A 23,435-nucleotide genomic window follows, 5' to 3' on the forward strand; every position below is an offset into this window, starting at 1 on the left:
AATCACTCACGCTCACACACACGCACACACGCGTACACGCGCGCATATTGGTGAAGCCTTGATGCTTGCAGCAAGAAAGGACGTGTGATATACTGTATAAATAGCCGCGCAAACTCACACAAGTGCTATTTGTGAACCTGCAAAGAGTCGTGAGTGACTTAAGCAAGGGCAAAACTCATAAGGGACGACTCGGCACACACAGAGAAATACCTAAACCAATCTTTTCACCACACCCGACGGAGATACGCATCTTTTTTCTTCCACTCTTTGTCAGTTCGTGTCTGTCTTAATCGCATCCAGCATCTCTCTTTGTCACGGCGCCATTGAAGCTTCTGTCACATTGCGTCTCCTTTGTTTCATTCTCGGGGGGGATTTTCTCTTTTGTGCCACAGCTGCTATTTCTATTCATGCCTCTTCTTTGCTATTAACTGTACTGCAACACGCTGCGCACTTTATTGTCAATGTGTATAACTTTGAAAACACATTGCAAGTGCAATGTGTACATGTCAGTGGAAATCGTGACACTGCGTCACCTCAATTTATACAGCATGTTGGCATATTTGTGATCATGTTGGTCTAACCTGTATTACAACTCTCGGCATGGAAATAGGGCCTAGATAGTAGAGGAACACATGTAGACAAGTGATGTAACAATACTCGCAGACATATTATCTTTATCCTCTGCAAAGAACGACTAATATTACAGGCTGAGTCCTCCTCCATGTACAGTATATCTGTATGTTTTTACTCTACTGCCCTCAAGTGGCCAAGGCGCACACGTCAGAAGGAACAGCACAGTGGCCATTGAATTGAAGCCCCCAAAAAATGTCAGAAACTGTTTGATTTCTTTACATTCTTTTATTTATGTCATCAATGTATGCTTTAATAAAGTAAATAGTAATGAGTGGTATTTTTCTGATACTAAAAAAAATTGGTGGGAATTTTTGCGGAGGCTGGAATATATTAATAGGCTTTACATTCATTTCAATGGGGCGGGGGGGGGGGGGAAACAGAGTGTTGTGAGAGTGGTCACGGAATGATGTAAAAACTCCCACACAGACTCGCCAATGTCATGCCACACCACAGGCCACGCCTCTTAAAGGTTCATGCATGTAGGTAGACACTAAAATGCATTTTGTTTATTTCGTACATTTTATGCTTGCAGTTATATTTTTTGACGTTCAATTATGTTTTCATTTTGTTAAAAACATATTTTAGCAAGTTTCGATAGCTCTATAAATCTATCAATCCTGTGATATTCATATTTTGCAATACAGTAGTTCCCTCCCCTCTCATGCAATGTTTTCCTCAATTACCAATGTTAATAATTGTACTTGAAGTCAAAACTAACGAATAAATGACTCAAATGTAGATGGGGGGGTCAATGATTCTGTAAGGCCAAAAAGAAATGGCCGGTAGGTAACGCGCAAGGGCAAGAACGGAACAAATATGCAAGGCACAAAGAATAATACCAAGGATATTAACACAATGCCATGTGTGTGTCTGTACACTGCACCCTGTTTACCCGTAGAGGTGATTATGAGTCGGTAAAGTAGGCCATGATGCGCTTGACCTCTCCATGTGCACCTCAGAGCAAGCTCGGTTTCTGCTGAGGTGTTGATTGGCTTCCATGGCGAGCTGTTATTTACATTATGTACAGTGCATCGGTGAGTGAAAATGGCCAGGAAGGCCGTCTCTGTTGGAATGCAAGACAGAAATGTTCTTTGCAATAATGTATTCTAAGGTCCCCCAATACTCTAAACACGGTATTCTGATTACTATTGTGTTTGTGGAATAAGAATTAAGAAGATTATTACATTCATCTTTTCACCAATCTCAGGGCGTTGCCATTTTGTCCTCTACCAGCCTCACCTGAAATTGACGTCAAATTGCCCTCGGGGTGACATTGCGAATGTCAAGTGACCAAACCCAGAAAAGAGGCGAGCCTAGACATTCGCAATGTGAGCCCAAGGGCACTTTGACGTCAATTTCAGTCGACAGCAGAGAGCGGTACAGGACAAAATGGCAGCGGCCTGAGATTGATGAAAATGGGTGGACTGATATGCTGAATTCTTATTCTACCGATACAATATCAACCAGAATATTGTGTTTAGACTAGTGGGGGCACATACATCGTATTAGTGAAAAGGAAATATTTGCCTTGTAAACAAAAATACTCAAGATATAGTAAAACGTATCTTGCGTCAGAACTACTCTGACAAGCACAATCCATTCAAAAAGTTACATCAGCAAATATAACAAGGCATATTTAGCGCATTATTACCCACTTCTGCTCTGGATTCTTAATGGCCCCCATACTGTACTTTGGACACCCCTTATCCAACGCTTGCCAGGATGCATTTGTGAGATTACAAACCGGTGTTCTTATGAAACAATCTGCCTGGCAATGTTATAACATTGACAGCCCGCACCAGAAATCAATCGACGGCGGGGCCATAAAGGGACTAAGGGGCCATTGGTGAGGATCAATCTTAGGTTTCACCTTCGCTGTCACCGCTGTCAACGGGAAGTGGCAAGAACGGCGAGGAGCTGTCTGTGAGCAGACACATTTACTCACCCGTTCGTTCCCAAGTGTGAAGAAGTGTGTACTAGCGAGAGATTAAAGCTTTAAAAAAGGAAGGAGGAAGGGGTTTTCCCAGAAGACTGGCACGCTAAACTTGTGCTAAGATGAGATCACAGAGGGCGGATCAGCCTCTACTGAGTGGCGTTTTTTTTTTTTTTTTTTTTTCTCACGGGGTGGTAGATACGCAACATGCTGTGCTTCCCCACCGTTCTTCATTCATAGAATCGTGAATAGCCACACTGCACTCGCCAGGCACAGCGTTTTAAATAATCAATGTTCAAGTAGTGAATATTTTTTCATTGTACATAGCAAGTCTGCATTTAACCTGGAAGTGCAATGGTAGAATTTGTTGCTGAAAAGAGGATACGCCTCTCACAAAATTGAAATTCCACGATAGAGATTTCATTATATTAAAAATAAAAATACAATTTTAAAAACAATGTTGATTTACATGAATATTGTCACGGGAAGTAGAGGGAGAGTAATTTTCTGAGAATAAATTGGCAATATTACATTAACATGTTTCACAAGATAGTTGCGTATAATTAGGTAAGAAAATAAAAACTGTTTTAATATAAGATGAAAAATGTTTTACGAGAATAAACAGAAAAAAAATGAAAGAAAATTAATTATTGAGAATGCAATATTGCAAAAATAAAGTTAGTTTGTTATAATGAAATATATATTTGGACAATTTAACATAACATTTCAAGAAACAGTTAATATTAGACATTTTTGTAAAATTGTGGACAAAGGGTCTTACTTTCTGATTTTTTAAAATTATTTCAAAAGTTGTATTATGAAATAAGTCATATATTAACTATTTTCACAACAGAGACGAACGAAGTCATAATATGCGCTCTGTGCAGGCAGTTGAGAGTGCTTTGAAGTGTTATTGACAATTGCTCATGAAAGTTGTTTTGAGTCACAGTTTTGCCTTTACATTTGACTTTAAGATATTCACACTTCAAACATGAAGCATAAAGTGGACATTTGTGATGATGTGGTGCAGTAATTCAGCCATGCAGACGGTTCATTTACCACGCACAGCAATGATGTGACATCAGCTTTAGTAGACGTCGCCGTGAAATGAGATTGAAAATTGTCGCCTAATTTCCCCAAAACATTTCTACCTCCTCCCGCATCACTCCTCGGTAGATATGAGATGATGAAAAGATGAGCCCCTACACGCTGGACCATATATACTTCCATAAAAACTACGTTGTGAGTGACGTCGTCTCTTCTTCTGCACATGTGGGTCATTTTGGGGACGCATTAGGTTCACGCACCAGACAGACTGACATTGCAATTAATGTGTAATGTGAACAATTAAAATCGGATTTCACCCCAAAAATCTGAATTAAGCACCTGCTGTCTGAGCATAGTCTTTGATGCCGGTATTTTTTGCTTTTGTGACCCTTCAAACTATAAAAGAACAAAAACAAGACTATTGATGGCAAAATAATTTTTTACAACTAAAAAGTGCTACATGAGCAACGCTGACTCACGTCGTGGTCCGAGTTGAACGTCAGGCTCTTTTTTTTATGCGGTGGCATTTGTCATTCACTGCACTGACCACGTCATCTTTTCCCATGATGGCGAGACACACTTACAATACCTACCGCAACCCACGCTCGTTTTCTACCATACATATACATACTCAGTCCGAGCGTCAGGTGCTTGTCCAGGAAGACAAGAACATTCCAGACTTCATCATCTTTGCAATTAGATACAAGACTTCATCACCACCACCACCATCTTCCTCTCAGGGCTTGCAGATACTTCAGACTCGTCTTATGACGTCACTGGTTGAGCACTTTGTGCACCGGCCTCGGGTTGCATCACCGCGCCGGAGGAAATACACTGCATCATTTAGCAAGCTGTCTCGCAGCCGGTTGCAACATCATACTGCCGTATCCTAGCAACCGGCTGGAAGGAGGGCTCACTCAGGCAAAGCTTCACTTCCAGCTGGTGTGTGTGTGTGTGTGTGTGTGTGTGTGAACGCGTATGCGTGTGTGTATTTGCTCGCTGGGATAATGGATGAGTGCTTTAGATACGAGCGCGCCGGCATGGTCCTGCGGGGACGATCAATATCAGCTCTACATTTATCTCTAATTACCACAGCGCAACTTTTCTCTTTCTCCTTCTTTTGACTTTCTTTACAGCGCCTGTTTCTGGTTTTTCAACATCTTTTTCCCTCCACTCACACATCATACACTTCAGTGCTGATAGATCCATTAGTTGCAGAGCCTTCCCACACCTTGGACTGCTGTGTTTAATCATTAGGAGTGGGTCAGCAAACCCCTCGAAAAATTCGCTCGCGATTCGGAACAGGATTTTTTCTTTTTGCCGCCTTGCCTCATTACGCCAGTTTTTCTACACAGCATTATTTTTCACGTATATCTGCATAATCTAATGAGATTCCACGCAGGAGTATTAAGGTCTCACTGAAATGATTAAAGAATGACACTGAAATAAAATCAGAATAGTGTTAACCCCCTTCCATCACACGGGTTACATTCCAGATCACCCCAACAATAAATGAAATCCACAATATAGAAATACCCTATTTAAATACTCTTGAGGCATGTTTTGATAGCATTTATGGCGCACAATTGTTTTAAGATGTTGAAATACACTTTAAAAATATAAAACACATTCAAACACATAATATATTGAGAGAGGGCAAGAGTAATTGATAACCCAAAAATTGTGTAAAGATCCCTCTATTTGTTTACAGTAAACAAATCGTACCGTAAAGAGAGAAAAAAATGTAAAGAGTTAAATACATTTCATATGAATAAAGTCATAATACATGAGAACGTGTTACTTTACAAGAATAGTAATATGTCAAACAAAGTTCCTTCATGAAGATAAAGTTGTAATATACCAAAAATAAGTTACAATATTACATGAACAATGTTATTATTATTATTTTATTATTATTATTTTGATTATTATTATAAGATTAAGTTTTCAGTTATAGACAATGTATTCAAACCTGTCTCTTGTCCCCCCCACAAAAATGAATGCATAATTCCTGAGTGAGTCGTAATGTGTCTTTTGTCCTTTCCTGTCCTTCATTGCTTTTTTTCCATTTTTTTAGGAGCGCTCCGCCGCCTCCCATCGGCAACATCGGGCGCGCTTGTTTTATGAGCGCACGTGTGCTAATTTACCATGTCTTTCTTCCCGTGTAGTGCTGAGCATCGGAGAAGGAGGCTTCTGGGAAGGCAGCGTCAAAGGGAGGACGGGCTGGTTTCCTGCCGACTGCGTGGAAGAAGTTCAGATGAGGCAGTTTGACCCTCGGCTAGGTAAGACATGCATACGAATAAGCAATCGTCAATACGTTGAAGGTACACGATTATTCATGGAAAAAAGTAATTGTTTCATGAGGAAGAAAGTCAGATGAAAATATATTCAGAGTGTTAATGTCATGTCGCATTACTAACAAATTAAGTTGCATTCACGGAAATCAAGATGTCAAAACATGAGGAAAAAGTAACTATGAAAACAATTGTAATATCACAAAAAAAATGACATTCAAGTCTTGATTTGTGAAAAAGATATTTTATTATTTTTAAAACGTTAGATTACAAATGAAGTTATTATAGCACAAGAAAAATGCTGTACCAATAACAGAACAAAGGAGTGTTCATCAAATGTCAAAACATTGAGGAAAAAAAATGTCATGAGAGAAAAAAATAATTACACCAATTACATCGTTTTTCAGTTGTCTTTTTTCATGCAAGAATCTAAACTTTTACTGAAGTAAATTGTGTGAGTACTTTGAGTACCTCTACTTATGGCAAATGCGTAGTAATTGTTGTAATAATTATTTTTTTCCCAAATACAGTAGTTGAATCAGTACTTTGAATTTACCATCGTCTATTTTTTTCTGTACTTCTACTTAAGGAGCTTTTGCATTAGCCCCGCTCCACATCAAAACGGCCTAGCATTCCCTGGGCATACCCATTTCCAGCAGACGGTTACTTACGGCCGTGATGGCCAGGACTGGTCCGTAAATACACCATATTTCACATATTTTCCTGAAATTCCCGAAGGCCACCCTGCCCCTGCTTATGACAATGCTTAGTAATACAAGTAGTAGTAGTATTAAGTTGTCAGAAAAGTACAGAAATCGAATCAGTAGTTCTTTTACCGTAGTAATTTTCTTTAGTATCTTAAGTAGCAGTACTTCAGAGTGAGAGTACTTTTGCCTCCTATACTTATGACAGTGCATAGTAATAGTACGGTAGTAGTAATACGTTGTAAGCAAAGAACACGAGTTAAATCAGTACTTCTTTTACTGAAGTCTGTATTTACACAAGTATCTGTACTTCTACTTAAGTACAAAGTTGGAGTACTTTTGCCACCTCTGGGGATTTCATCCATTTCCTCAGCAGAAGTGTGTTTTATTTTTTGGTAGGGAGGATTGCCGTTTGCCCTGCTGTTGGGCGTAGAGCGATGAGAAAAGGGCGGAATCCCTAAATACACGATTTAAATGCATTGTTGGTCGGGAAAGGATACGAGGCAGGCGGGGAAAGTAAGAAAGGAATGCAGAAAGCAGCAAGATGTATGATGGAGACAACTCTACAGGGCAGCAAAGTGAATGCGGCCGAGTGGCATTTTTCACAGAGGGAGGTAGAAACGATCTCCCGTCTTACATGCCACTCACTCATCAGCATGGAAGTATCACACACGTATTTGACTTCACATTTGGGATCTTGTGACCGCGGCAAGGGAACAAAAAAAATAAACACAAATGTGTTCAGGAAATAGGGTGAATACATTTGTGTCATTTGAATGGGTAGACTTGTTGAAAGGTTTATAATTTGCGTAACATCTATGCTAATTTCCGTTAGCTAATCTATGGCGTTTCTTATTATTTGTTAACGTTAAGATAGCAATCTTTCATTCAGCAAAAGTACATGGTTTGGTTTAACAGTTTACTGTTTAAATGTACAACGTTTATTTCCCTTTTGTTTTATTTGTCAGATTTACAATAGACCTCAACTGAGATTGACAAACGGCTTGAAACTAGCACACCTTACATCTTACTTGGAGAGCCTTCTTTTCGTTTCCCCTCAGTGAGTGTGATGTATCATCTCCCATTTCTTGACAGTGAGTGTCTGCGTCTCACGGATTTCCGCCCGATAAACGGGAATTGACTGTATAATTACATAACCTTATTATATCCCATTGTTCTTTTAGTGCGGGGTGCAGTACAAAATGATTGAAATGAAACGGCGGCATAATCTTTTTACCGAATAACAGGCTAATTTGTGAGGAACACTGAGGCGTGGATAAATGAATCTCTTCCCCAGACTCATCAACTTTGAGTCAACACACCCGCGCACACACAAACACACGCGCGGCTTTTGTTTACCTGAAGTTAAGCATCGAGGCGTCGTTGACGGTTAGGCCAATATGTCTCAGCCTAGTGAAGCAGGCAAGACGGCGCCACCTACAATTGAGTTGAAGCCGCATTCTCGACTTTTTTCTTTTCCCTCGGTGCCCTCTTATCAGTCATCCTTCTGAGGGCTCCATCACTCTGCTCTCAAAATGGACCCTGGGAAGTCCAAAAAAAAAAAGAAAGAAAGAAAGAAAGAAGGAAATGATTGCTTCAGCACGAGGTGGCCGCTGCTGGTGAGTTGGCGGCCGTTTATCTTGGAGCAGGTGAAAAATGACGGTCGCAGTGTTGAGGGGAAAGAAAGGACGAAAGAAGGCGTGAAAGAGCTGATGGGGAACATGAGGCTGCAAAGCAAATGCTATTGATTGAAATCATTAGAAGTGATACGGGGCTGAGATTGTTTTGAGTCACATGGCGTGTTTCTGGAAATTTTGGAGGACCCTTGTTATTAGGCTAATACTTTATTGATCCCAGAAAATATTGATTATTGTGCTTGGGCAACAGGAGCTGTTGTCTAATTTTAGTTTGGGGTAATTGATTGGTGCCCAAAAAAGGTCCTAATGGGTTTAAAAAAAAAAAAAAAAAAAAGCGCTTCAGGAACCTTGGCGGCAGATTCTGTAGCATTAAACATGTGTCTGATTGGATGAATACTACTTGGAAATTACTACTACATTTCCTGCACTTTATTAAAATTTCACAGTCCATTTATCGCCTTCCACCTGCAGGTGGGGTAACCCTTCCATCATCCATGGCCGCCATTTTGTAAATCGTAAAATCGCCAAATAGTAATCGCCTATCTGGTCCGACTATCATTTTAAACGGGCTTCCGTTACCGTTTCCAACTACCAACTTGGACAAAATTTTAAAAAAAGCTTGGATAATAGATGAATGGATGGATGCATGGATAATAATAATAATAATAATAATAATAATAATAACAATAACAATAATAATGATAATAATAATGCATTCAACGAATTGATTTGATCAAATCCACCAAAATCACGTTACACCACCTGCGCCACAACTTAGACCTGGTTTCGCCTGGTCTAAAGTCTACTCTCCTTTCTGTGACCAAATTGTAGAGTGCACCGGACCCTGTAATAGAACAGATAGAGAACCAATCACGGCTCACCTGTTGTCTGAAGCTGAGCCATGATTGATCGTTACCCGAGCCCTGAATAAATGCGATGTCATTCATTGTCAGTCGACAGCAAATGGCAAAATGGCCACCCCCTGAGATGGACAAAAACGGGTGGATTTTACTGCTTAACTCATATCCCAGAAACTCAATATTAATCAGAGTGCCGTGTTTAAACAAATGGGGCTGCATAGAACATATTATTGTAAATTTTGGGGTTGACTTCCCCTTTAAATGGGACTAAGCGGCTGTAGCCTCAATGCATTCCATCTCACACACACACACACACATACACCCCTATTAGGCTGTTTACACATGCTAATGGTGGGGATTATGATGTGAGCTCGTCTTTGCCTTTCTAATGACGTAACCCAATGATCGTGGGCTACTCGTTTTCACCAATAGCGCTCTTGATAATGGCTGCAATTGATTGGGATTTTACTCACCGCAAACCCTGCCCCTCATCCTGCTGCCAGTCAGAGGTGGCAGAAATACTCACGCACTCTACTCCAGTAGAATTGCGGACACTTTAGTTTAAAAAAAAAAAAAAGAATCTGGGAAAAAGTAGAAGTGATAGTAGGAATAAATTTTTATCGTCGATTGCAGTATATGCAAAACCCATTTCAAAAACACCTGCAGCCATTTAAAGGCACGTTTTTCTCCGTGATGGAAAAAGCAATACGGACATTTGCAGCACTGATTTGGATTTAAGCGCTTCTCATTCACCGATGTGTACTTGAATGACTCACAGCTGCATGAATCAGCTCAGTCGTGCCCAGCCTGCGCTATTTTTAGCACGGCCATTAAGAAGTTTGGAAGTGTGTCTGCACACCCTTGGAATGCTTAAACATCCGAGTGGCTGCGGCAGTGTGACGAGAGAGAAAGAGAGAGAAAGAGAGAGAGAGAGAGAGAGAGAGAGAGGGAGAGGATTTAGATGGATGATGCAATGCACTTGTGAGGGAACACCTGGTGAAAACACTCACCGGCCAAATCATTAGATACACTGACCCGTACAGCCGGCCCACGCCGAAGCAACGTTTGATTTGGGGGTCCTCTATATCTGCAAACAGTCATTTTTGATCATATCCACTTGCAGGATTAGAATGAGTATACTATCTTCATTAAATAATCAATTAAAAAATGTCTAGCCTTGCTGAAACATAAACACATACATGCACTCAAAAACGTTTGTGTCTGTTTGAACATCTTGGTTTTTTGTGTGTGTGTGTGTAATACAAGTAACATCATGCTTTGGGCGACTTGTCTTCAGATGGAACTCGTGCCTTGGTAAAAGGAATTATGAACAGTTCCAAATAGCATTTTAAGCACCATATCTTCAGAAAGCAAAGGAATTCCAGGAAATGACTAATAGAACATGTGAAATTTGTTTTGGGTTAATTTGAGTCACTTTAAATGGTGCTAGGCGTGTGCTGACTCCTGAGTCTGAATGTTGTCGGTCGATTCTGGAAAGAGCCGCATCCCCACTTATGAGAGGGTGTGCGCACTTGTACAACCACCTGTCAGTTGTTTCTTTTTACTTCCTCTTTTGAGAAGATTTCATTGGCATTTGAACAGGGGGGTGTAGACTTTTTATATCTACCATAGATGTAGAATCGGTGTGTTTCTACTGAGCATTACGTGAAAATGCTTTTCACGCGAAGTAAAAAAAAACAACAGAATATGGCGATCATTAAATGCTTGCATCCCAAAAGAGAGACCAAGCGTCGTCAACCCAGCTAACCACGCCATTCACTTCCTGTGTTGTGCTCACAAGTGACAAAGAGCCTAAGGATAATGTCATTTCACTGCGGCGTAATCACTACTTAGCACGCATGCACGATGCAGTTTTTGTTTTTGTGTGTGACGGGTTGAAACAACAAACCAAGAGGCCACAGGGTTTTTTAATTAGACACATTTTCGAGCAGATGAACACTCATCAAGACAGAATCCAGACAACAAGTCCAGTGGTGTGTTTTCCCCTTTGATTGAAACAGAAATAAAAAGTAAAAATTATAATGAGACAGCAATACTTCCAAAGAAAGGCAATTCCTGTTCAATGCATTTTATAAACGTGAAAAAAATGGCATTTAACATTTAACAAATCCATCCATCCATCCATTATGGATACCGCTTATCCTCACACGGGTCGCGGGGGGTGCTGGAGCCTATCCCAGCTGTCTTCAGGCAGTAGGCGGGGGACACCCTGAATTAACAAATCAATATATAAAAAATAAAAAAAACTTAATTACTGCTGCTTTAAATCACACTGATCTTCAAACTCATCCACTGCCATTCACAAACTATACAAATCAAAGATCCATTTTAACTGGGCTGGCAGTGAATGAGTTAAATGTACAGTATGTGAGGTTCTGTATTAAACTGAGTGCTATTAAACTATTAAAAAAGGCCTTTAATCTTTAATATGTTAAATGAACACTGAAAAACGTTTTCTGGCCTTTTTGCCCTCACTTCTCCATTTATTTTTTACTCCTTGTCATGTTATCAGACAGGTCCAGTTTTCGCCCTTCACACTTAAAATGTCATGTTAACACATCCGACACAGAGGCCTTTTTTTTGTGTCTGTGTGCTCATTATGCCTGTCACTTTTCTCATTGCACCTTGTCCTTTCTCTGCTGCTTGTAGCACGGCACCAAATATCTGTTAGTTGTCCACTCAAAAGATGTCGTTTGTATAGTAAGGCCCATCGCGCAGCGAGTGACACACCTGAAAGTGACTCAACTGGACAATCGCAAAAAATGCACAGTCCTCTACCGCCGCACGTCAGAGGTTTGACCCTCACATATTAAAACCTGGAAAAAGTGCGGCCCACAGTGTTTTTACAGGGAGACAAAATTTTGAGGCTCCACAAACTGGATACTCGTGTTGTGCGGGGATGACTGACAAGGAAAAAGTAGATATTTCTGTGGCTGTTCCATTCATTGAATGCGCTTGTGCATCCTGACAACAGAGACTCTCCACACTTATAATTATAGCTAAATATCATTGTAAAACACAATATAAATACTGTATATAAACTTGACTGGTATAGCTTGGCAATGTCGGTCAGCTTAATGTCGCATATAGCTGGAAACGTTGATTTTGGTTGCGAAAGCTAACGTGATATGACATGGCTTATTTTGATTGGCCGTCACATCTGCGGCGTGGCTACGGCCCTCACTCCTGCTAATTCGGAATTTGAATGAAGGACAGTAAAATAACATTTTCATGCTAGTTATCAGCCATATGCTATTTTATGTGAATTCTAAATTGTGGCACGTTCGGGGGCCGTCAGCTGGTGGCTATGAAATGGGGAAACATGCACACAATTCACTCACGTGAATGTGATGTGTGTGGCGTATGGAGTCAGCAGACACTTTAGCCAGACGCAGACTGTAAAGCACAGCTTGGAAGACGTGTCTAGCACTAAAGTTGTGCCGAGTCGGCAAAATCAGCTCAAGGGGGGCACTGCTCGTATGAAGCGGCCCCTTTTCCTGTATTTCTGTATGATAATGCGCGTGTGAACTCAAATGTCTTAGTCAGCGTGCGAGCATCTGCGTGTGCGCGTACATGCATGCGCCTGTGTCGGACGCAGAAAGCTTTTCATCAGAAGTCAGTCAGGTGCAATGCGAGGCATCTCTCACTCTGCGGAGGAGCGAGGCACATCAAATGGCAACAGACGGCAGTGGCGCGATGGCAGAAATGAATCAGAGCCAAGCGGCTCCACTAGAGGAGAAGATGTATCGCACTTGACAAGGGAGCCTGATTGGAGGACAGCAGGTCACATGCACGTAAATGCACGTGTCTGCTTGGTGTACTCCAGTGGGCGAGTGCCAGCGCACGGTTCACTGTATATTCCCTTCATTGCTGTCCTTCATACGTATTTCCTACTTTATACTTCGAGTGCCTCAAGGTTGACGTCAACTTTGCAGCCACTAGAGCCTAACAGACCTCTTCCAAGGTATTTTCTGCCATACAGAAACGGTTTTGTCCTCTGAGGCACTCAAAGGAACATGTGTTAAGACCATAATACAGTTTCGACAGACATTCTGCCGCCAAATTTTCACCCTGCCAGCCGCATCTCCAAGGACACGCCCTCACTGAGCCGAAACGTCCAGCTTGGCGGAGACCGGTTTGCCAAATTGGCAAACACTTGGGCCTTTGCGGCGTTATGAAGATCACATTGTACATAATGGAGTATTGCCAAAAATGAAATGTTAACGGTTTGATGTTGCGTTTTGGGAATGTGCGATCAATTAAAGCATAAAAGAGGCGATCTGCTTACCTGGTGTTGCAACTGGATTCGGCCGTCCATATGCAGCCACGAGTCTCTCTGAGTGGCGATGTCAGCAAATGATTGACGATCCCTCGGTCATGCCTTCTGTCTACAGTCTCTGATTGGTTAGGTTTATTCACGCCGTGATGAGTTAAGAAATATTAATAAAAAATGGCAAAAGGGAAATAAGATGGGTCCAGAGATGGTTGATTTTTCCTCAAAAAATATTTTAATAATGTTCTATTGTCAGGCCATACAGTCACTTTTGACATATATGCCAACAAGCATTTATTTTTATATCACTGCAAACTCCACTTTTAAGTTCACTGCGGCCATCTAACGCTTGTAACTCAAATACTTGCTCCACAAAACAGAAAATCAGCCGAGCGATGGCGCATTTTTTGTGAAAGTCACTCGTAAGTCAATGTACCACTGTATTTTGAATAGTTTCATTTTTGTCAATTTTGGGTCACCTGAGGAAAAGTCATCACAATTTCAAGGTGAACGAATGATATTTAAGTTATTTGTATTGCTCTCATATTTCACAAATGTAGTTTGAACGTTATGTAAGGGTTGGGATATGTTGACATTATTGTTGTGTTAAGAAGCATTTATAATTGACTAGCTCACCCGGTGTTTGTCAGCGAGTGTTGTAGCGTTTGGCTTTGACACAACTCGCCTCTTGTTGTGAGTGCGTTTGCACTGAATTATTCAAGGCTTCCTCAACTTTGACAAGAGCAGAGGTATTTTCGGTCCATGACGACACTCAGGCGGTAACGAGGAGCTCTCCAAAGGCTCTTCAAGCAAACCCGCCGAAATCTGAGAGCAAGAGAGCGAGAGGGAGCGAGAGAGTGGAGATGTGAAGCAGTTGTTTGCTGGAGGCTGAAAGAGTCTGACACACTTTCGGCTGTTGGTGAAGGAAAAATGCGGATAAGGCGAGCGTGGAAGGCCGGCGTCTCGGAGGGATCGTCTCGGGGGACAGACCGTTGTGTCTAAACTGTTGGACGGGACACAAAATGGACTGCTGTCCCGTCATGGTGTCCGAGCTGCCTGTGGTGTGTAGCAGGATCGACGGGGTGGTGACGGTGGTGAAGGCGGAGCAAGCTGCCATGTTATGGCGGGATTTTTACTGGGGTAAGTCCAGGTGTGGGAAGTAACCAAGGACAAGTTTTTTGTTACTGCGCTCTAAGTAGATTTTCCAGGTATCTTTACTTGAGTACTGATTTTTTTGACAAATGATTACTTTTACCCCGTATATTTGAAAATTGATATCAATACTCATGACATTGTCCCAATAGGCCGAATACTTTTTTCAGCCTTTGAGGATGACAAAACGTTGTAAATAGAGAGAGGTCGATCTTGGTTGAGTGACATCTTGGGGTCTTGTCAGCCAGAAAAAAAGATCCACTAACAACATCAGAGTCTTTTAAGGTTTACTTACTGGTAAGTAAGGCAGTACTTCCATAATGGGTCTGTAAGCAACCCGTTTTAAATGTTGTCAAATTGTGACAAAACTGTGGCGCTAATTAACATATTTACCCTATGTAGGTGAAAAGCACTTTCAAGTATTGGACAGAGTCTGGTGATGGTGACATTTTGAAAAAGTCCATATTTTTACGATGGCAAACCCTTATGTGTGTGGTCTACACTGAGTTCGTACGAGTCACAGACTTTGTGATTGTGACATCTTTTATCCTGAAAGGAACCACCCTGAACCAACAATTTTATCCAGGAAGGAAGCAACCTGAACCAACAAGCTATTTTGTCATTTAGCTGTCAGGATGGTTTGACAGAAAGCCTCTCTTTTCTCTCAACTCGATGTCTCTCGCTGCTCGAAAACTCCTTCGACTCCTCCCCTCACTCTTTACGCTGAAAACTGCGACTGAAACTGATGTGCACTTTTGAGGATTTGTGCTGACTTTTCTCCACTTGCTGTCCCTTCCCTCACCCTCTCTTATTGTCAGCATGCTAAATTTATCTTGAACGAGGCAGGACGTTTTGTTCAAAGAATCTTCTTGTCAACGATTAGTGAAGCAGGGTTAGACAACCAAATTGTTTTTAAGCAGCTGTGCAGACCGATTTCTAAAGTCTTAACCGAATTTTAATGTGAGACCACTTACATGACGAGTAAACCAAATCAACATGTGTTCTTACTGCTCTTACCGATATTATCACCGACAATCGCGAGTCTCCTCCCCAAAGCAGATGTCTGTCGTAGTACTAAGACTGCAGCACTATGCCATAGACCGCCGTAAAATGTCAAGGAGAATAAATGGAAAAAGCTAGGCTAACTGTTTGCTAATCAGGAAACTACGTCTGTTCTGCTTCACATCACAGTCCGCGGATCAACCCCGCTAGGTGTTGACTAAGGTTTTGCTAGCTGAAAAGTTGAACAGGTTTTTACGGTTGTTGGTCCTGACTATACTGTGTAGATTTTTTAACATAGCCCATACAGAATAATCACTCAGCATAATCATTTAGAAACTTAAAAAAAAAATCGGGCCTTGGTTGACTTTGATCAGAAGTTAGGGAAAATTCTTAAAGTTGGCCTGATTGTTGGTATGTTTGTACACTCTGCTAAGGATTTGCAAACGTGAATATTGAACAGCTAGCAGATCCCTGTTAACACACTCCAAAACCAATGAATAGCCAGTTAGGATCATCTTTTAGAGACATCTGATGAACTTGGGAAGGGAAAATGCTCAGATTCGGCCCAATTATCATCGTAAACATTGAGTAAAGTAAGTTTAACATTTGCGACTGTCGGCACCAACTGTTTTCCGAGCAGATCGGGGGGGGAAAAAAATCCCTTTTAGCACACCCGATGTCACAGTGTAATCACTCATGATAATCTTTTAGAGAAATCCCATCATGTGATTTTTTAGAGACATCCGATAATCCGGTTTTTGCTGTCTTTGATCGCAAGGGAGGGAATACTGTAATCCCGATTATCCGTTTGTGTGTACCCTGCCCAACGATTTGCCATTGTAAATGTTGAACAGGTTTAACATTTGTGATTGTTGATTGCAACTGTTTTCTGAGTAGATTAGGGAGGAAAAAATCCTTTTAACATACCCAACACCACAGGACAACCACATAAGATCATCTTTTAGAGACATCCAATATCGGGTCTTTTGTGATTTTGGTCGGAATGGAGGCAAAAGTCTCAATTTGGGCCGATTATCAGTATGTTTTTCCCCCGCTTGAGGCGTCAATTCACCTAGTTAAGGAGGTTAACATTCCTGGCATGAGCAAGGAAAATCAGATGAGTCAGGGTGTAGGAGGAAAGATTTACAAAGTCAATGAGGCTTACTCGATAAGTGAGTGCCTGCGTGTGCGTGTGTGTGTGTGTGTGTGTGTACGCATGTTTGTCGGCAGCTCTTATCTATCAGTGGCAAGACAGTGTAGGTTAATTCCCTTTTCAGCAGGGTTCAGAGACTGTCTGTGTGCATGTGTGCTGCGTGTGCCCTTCAGACAAGGACAGCAAAGATGTTGGTGTGTCCTGGAGAGGATCCGTCATAAGAGTCGCCCGCCGCTATAACGCTCGCACAACGACCCTGAGCGTCTCGCCGTGACTTGTGCTAAATAGGCTACGTGGGTCTGTTAGCATCTTTGCCCAAACAACACCAACAACAACAACAGCACTAATAACAGCAAACTGTTCGTAATATTTTACAGGCTTATTGTTTAACTACTCGGCTTTCTTTCTGTCCTGGCTGTTTTTTATGCAGGCATTCTTAAATCCTTCCTTCCGTGGCTTGAAACTGCTTCTCTGTTTGACGTCCTTATCTTGATTTTACTACTTGCCTTTCTGTCTTCCTTTATTCAGCACCTTCCTTCCTTCCTTCCTTCCTTCCTTCCTTCCTTCCTTCCTTCTGTCCTTTCTTCCTTTATTTTTCCTTCCTTGTTTCCCTCCTTCCTATTAGCTTCTTTCCTTACATCCTCCCTGCCTTCTTCCTTCCTTCTTTCCTTTGTTCTTTCTTTACTTTTTTCATTCCTTGAATTATCATTCATTTTCCATTCATTTTTTCCCACCTTCCCTCAGACAGTATTTTGTATCCTTCTATTCTTTGCTTAAAACTACATTTCTGCCTTCCTTTCGTGCTTTCTGTGCTCTCTCTTGTCTTCTTCTTTTCCTTCATGACAGCCTTCATTTAATCTTTTCTGCCTTCCTTCCTTCCGTCAGACCCACTTTTTATTAATGCTTCCTTACAACTTTCCTTCCATGGTTTGAACCTAATTTTCTGCCTTGCTTCCTTCCCTCCTTCCGTTAGTCTCAGACCTGCTTTTTTTTCTTCTCTCCTTCTTTCCCACGCCCTTACATAATGATTGATGTTGACTGGTTAGAGTCGAGATAATTTTCTTCAGCATAATTGTCCTCCTCACCTGTAAAATGGAATAAAACTTCCCTCAGGTAGGTAAAACTTCCATGTGATTTTATTTGATGGAAAAAAAAATTGCCAACACTACATTGTTGCTGGAACACACGACTGGATGTTGAACCATAAACACTTTCATAAATGTTACTTTAACACCGGGTAGCGTGGATGCATATAAACTCTTTGCCGGTGTTGAAATTAACACCCTGTAGTGTTGAATTAACACCAGTAGATTTACAGTGTACCTCCTATCTGCCTTCCTTCATGCTGCCCTTCCTTCCATCAGACCCTATTTTGCATCCTTTTTTCCTCTGCTTAGAGCTACTTTCCTGCGTTCCTTTCTTTGGCACCTGTCCAACACTGCATTAGAATCTCCTTTCTTGGTTCTTAAATTATTTGCCATTATTCACAGTGCCTGTGAAAATACATATTAATTTCAAAAGTGCATGCTGTGCATACTCTTGTCCCGGTATACTGTATAGCATCATGCGAGCATGGGGTCTTTATAATATGAAGTCCATCCATCCTCACACATCAAATAGGCGTTAAAGAGGTCGATAAGTGAATACCTTATTCTCTGAGGGGCGAAACGGGAAATAGAAGTGACAGCCGACACAAGGGTAAATATTCTAAATGTTACACTGCAATGACTGGGAGGTGATGGATGATGTGTCAGACTTGAACTCGAAATGTAGAATTTGGCGGCATGGGCAGCTCGTAGTTTGTCGCACACACACACATGCACACAACATGAAAAATTAATTCATCAGCATGTTAAGCTGACAGTTCATCACTGTCACTCACGCACACACACACGTGCACACCCCTACACACACACACACTCACACACACGCACCCCCCCCCCCCCCCGATTTTCATCCGCCTGCGTAATCATCACTAACCTGGTCAAGTCCGAACAGACCTCACAGTTAATCATTGATGGACACGCCCCTTTGGCTGCTGAGAGATGGAAACGCAACCCAGACTGCTTTGACTGTATATGTCCAGCAGGTGGCGGTATGCACCAAAGAGAGAATCATGAGTTAGTCGGGCTAATAATTAATGAACTAAGAAGTAATGAAGTAGCTTTGAATACAGAGACAGTTTTACAGAGAAGTTCTTGTGAGTTAAGTTTTACATTTCTGTTTTTATTTTTGGAATGAATAGGATTAGGAGGTTGTGAAACGGCATTTTGCAGGCCCACACTCTATTTCAGAAGGTGGCAGGCATGCACCAAAAGTTGTTTGCCAATCGCTAAAAGACAGAAGAAGAAGAATGGGCGACTGACGGATTACAAATGACGGACTGGAAAACTTTAGTAAAAATGCCCGCCTCTGTGCTACACTCTACCGGTTAATTATGATAGATCAATAGTAGTCAAACTTTTTACACCAAGAACCACCTAAAAAAAAGACTTCATGACCATCAGGCATATTAAATAACTATATTGTATGAAATGTGAAATATTGAAAATGTATATAATACATTTGTAATAACTGTAACTTATGCGCAGTTTCAATATTAACGCTGCTCTTAAACATACTGTCGAAAAAACATTATAATAACTAGATCAAATCTATTACGCATAAGTTGAATTAAAATTTGACTTAAATGTTTGAACAGAAACTGTTTTAGAAAAATAAATGCAACTGTATTGTACTTAAAGGTTAAATAAATACAGCTATAATCAACAAATGAACTGTACTAAATGTGAAGAAAAAAAAGGTTTGTTTGATTACGGTAAGTGACACTTGACTATTGAAATGTTTTTTGACCGGGCAGGCCATGTACCGAATAACATTTTAACATGTCATACAAGTGTAGAAAGAAGTTAGCCACTGTTAAACATGCAAATACCCATGACCTATATTATGATTCGGTGAAAGGTGGGTTTTGTTGTTGTTGGTGTTGTTGGTGTTCTTCCTCTTATTCTTCCTCTTCTTTGTCGTCTTCTTCCTCTTTTTTTTCTACTTCTTCTTCTTTGGATTTCAAACACTTTTCCCTTATATAATATAATATTCTTTAATAATGGAAAAGTACCTTAGTCAAAAATGTCAGCTATTAGATGTTAACCGCACAAGTGATGTTTTAAGGATGAGAGTTCACATTTTCACAAGTGTAAAAAGTTTGACTCGAAACATTTTTTGGTGGTGCTGGAGTCCTGTCACATTATTTTTGGGTGGGACTCCTCCTCCATATGGACTTAGCATCACATGCAAGCGGAAGAAAAAGAAAAACACACACCCGAGCTTCACCCTTTGATGTTTGCTGAACTGCATTCCGGGGTAATGTTGTGACTTAACAGGCTTTTACCACCGTGTCCATTCATGTAGCAGAAAATCTTCATATCGTCGTGTTGGTGTTGTTTTGTTTTGCAGAGACCCGAGAGGACCGCACCAAAAGACTGTTCAGACACTACACTGTGGGATCCTATGACAACTTCACCTCATACAGGTACGTCCTTGCTCACTGTTGCTGGTCATGCCCAAAACTCCCAAAAGAGAGAGTCAGCCTCCTTGGAGTGTGCTGCCGGACAGCGAATTCTATTGTGGAATTGGCTGCCACCTAAAGGCAGAAATCTGCCACTGCACTGATGAAATATTTTTGGAGGTTTTTTTTTTTGTGCGTACCACCTCAGTGGATCTGAACCATCCATCCATTTTTAACATCTTTTATCCCGTACAGGGTCGTGGGGTGGCTCCGAACCATAAAAATGAAATTAATAGAGGAAATCATTTCTACAAAAACATGAATCGAAAAAAAAAAAAAAAAATTCAAAAAAGAAAAATACTGTAATTACTTGTAATTTCTATCCTTTCTCATGCTTTTTCATAGCTCTTGTCTTTATTAGAGCCCTGGGCAAGTTGAAGCCTATCTCAGCTGACTTTATGTGAGCGGTTGCGTTTACCCTGGACTGGTTGTCACCCAGGGCACATTTTAATTTAGAAAGTTCAGTTTACCTTATGTATGTTTCTGGAGTGTGGGAGGAATCCAAATGAGGACAAGCGCAATAGAAAATGGACATTACAACAAAATATACCATATTCAACGGACAAATAACAGCCCTTTTGTCTGAAGCACCTGAAATTAAAGCTGAAAGTTGTATTCAAATCTATTGTGGTGGCACATAAAGGCAAAATTATGAACATTCTGACATCGTCCATATACTTGTTGGCATAACTCTATGAATTTGTCATCTCTCAAGCTGACAATAATAGAAAAATGCATTCTTTTAGTTTGGAGGCGAATACAATATGTGGCAATTTCAATAGAAAAGTGGCAGTTTTAATGTGACTTTCTCACACGGCGGGTATTGTTTCCACACGCTCTCTCTGCCTTCCCATGAAATGTCAGCTTCTCATTCATTTCTTCCCTGTTTTTGGAGTTTCTAAATGTCATTTGTGTCACTTGAGCTCCAGGTATTATAGAATTTACCGTCTGCATGCGCAGTGCACTTGACAGTCGACAACCATACACATCCAATATGTCAATGGGGCCGTCGCCTAGATACAAAAAGTCTGATACTGACATCCAAACTACTTGCTTAGGACTAAAAGAATATATAAATATAAATATATATATATATATATATATATATATATATATATATATATATATATATATATATATAAATATATATATATATATATGCATTGTTAAGAAGCACCTCACACATTAAGGAAGAACAACAGAATGTTTGGTGATAATTAGTGTTTGAATCCCAGAAAGGAGTCCAAGTATATCACAGGCCAGAATCGGCGTTATTTGCTCCCTCTTATATGATCCAGTTAAAAGGCAAGCAAACCAGAGACGTTTGAGGGAGTACTGGATGTACGAAGACTCCTCACTTTAAATTTAAAACAGAGGAAGCCTTTTGGATTGGAGGTGAGCAATGAACAAAAAAAAAACAGTTGCCTCAATTCAAGTCTGTTTTGCTGATAGCATTTGACAAGTTTCCTGTTAAAGCCCAACCTTCAGTTTTGTAAATTTTTGCTTCATTCCTATCAAATCATTTAAATACAATAACATTCGTGGAATTTCGCAACTGCAAGCGTTTTGTATGACTTGCCGGTAACACAGAACGCCTTTGGCCTCCCTCTTGCAGAAAGGTTTGTTTCCGATCAGCCACTTGCACCAGCACGAGCTCTGTGTTCTCTTGGTAAGTCTCGAGTGTCAAGCGATGTGTTGCTTAGCTAACGGGAGAGCGAGCGCAATGGCTAATGATTCATGTCACACTAAAACGTTTGCTTTGATGTTTAGAGTGGCTGCAACCTCACCGAGCAAAGTGTGTTGAGTTTGGATTGAAGTGTATTTGACATTGAGTGTTTGGCAGAAGTAACAAGGCACGACATTGTTTTTTTCATGTGTTTTATTTTTCTGATGACTTTTTACTTATGCTCCCGACATTTAAAAAAATATACCCGAAGTCGTCCTTTTTATGCCTTACTTTGTCCCCCCAAAAATGGAGTCTGGAGCGATTTAATAGCATCTGGCTTACCTGCTTTCTGGGTTTGATCACGTGACAATCGCTATGTGAGCCTGCGGGCACGTTGACGTCAATTTCAGTCAACAGCAGGAGGCGGTGCTGCATAAAATGTCACCTTCCGTGGATGGCTGAAAACAGGTGATCATCTGATAACCAGAAGGCCGTGGTTAGACGAGTGGGGGTACATACTGTAGAACATAATGCAAAGAACATTTTTGACTTCTGAATTTTGACGCTTTCCTGTGATGAATTTGCTCCGTCATTCGCATCAGGTCTGAGCCTCTCGTGTGTGTCTGTCACTTCAGTGGCGAAGGTTTGATTCGCTCTTTAGATGTTTCTGAGCCGCACTTCAGTCACAACTGCCTTTTGCCAGTGTGTGTGTGTGTGTGTGTGTGGTTGGTTCCAGAGTCATACTTCCTCTTCTCATCTATTCTCTCCCCAGTGATTACATCATCGAGGAGAAGAATGCCGTCTTACAGAAGAAAGAAAATGAGGGCTTCGGTTTTGTCCTGCGTGGAGCAAAAGGTGAGAATTATTATACCCATAGTGGATTTTAGCGTTATTTACTGGACAGTGACGCTGTGGAACTGTGGTAGGCTGGGTGTTGAAATCCAGGTTCCAGCATTCCTGTGTGGTCCGTGATTTGGGTGGTTTGTCAGAAAACACACGCAAGCAAGGAATGAACTTGCAAAATACACACGGGAAAGTCTTGAACCCAGAACCTTTCCACTGTGAGACAGACATACTAACCACCTAGTCCACAGTGCTGCCAATGAGTCAGTAGCAGCTTTGGTCAACACGTTCGTGTATTCAGATGCACCGTGTGCGTGTGTGTGTGTGTGTGTGTGTCCACTGCCAACTCGCTGTCCCATCTGCTGCTCACGCACATGGCCCTTACATTTAGTAGACACCTCTCCTCTCACTCTTTCTCATCTTTTCTTTCCCCCCTCCCTTCCTCACTCCTGCTCTTTAAAATAGCTTGGCAACCGCTCTACCTATTCCCTCAGTATGGCCACTGTACTCATTTCCTTCAATCTGAATGTGTTTGACTTTTTTTACCCATATAGTCATTTCTACTCTCACACACCAATAATTAGCACGTTAGGTACACTGAAGACTCCAAACTGTGACCCGACAAAGCTAAATGAGTCCAAAGTTGCAC

General features: G+C 41.1%; 1 protein-coding gene across 9 annotated transcripts in view; it reads left to right on the top strand.

Annotated features, from left to right (window-relative positions):
- The window catches only part of shank3a (SH3 and multiple ankyrin repeat domains 3a), a 201,565-nt gene that overhangs the window by 157,805 nt on the left and 20,325 nt on the right, over positions 1-23,435 (top strand). For all 9 annotated transcript variants that reach the window (XM_086027945.1, XM_086027946.1, XM_086027944.1 and 6 more), the window contains 3 exons: positions 5,782-5,895; positions 20,166-20,241; positions 22,716-22,798. In XM_086027945.1, coding sequence (XP_085884071.1) covers positions 5,782-5,895; positions 20,166-20,241; positions 22,716-22,798 — 273 coding nt within the window. The remainder of the gene's footprint in view (positions 1-5,781; positions 5,896-20,165; positions 20,242-22,715; positions 22,799-23,435) is intronic.

Source organism: Filicampus tigris, chromosome 4 (assembly GCF_054856515.1).
Source record: "Filicampus tigris isolate MCC_2025a chromosome 4, RoL_Ftig_1.0, whole genome shotgun sequence".
In the NCBI taxonomy this organism is placed as follows: Eukaryota; Metazoa; Chordata; class Actinopteri; order Syngnathiformes; family Syngnathidae; genus Filicampus; species Filicampus tigris.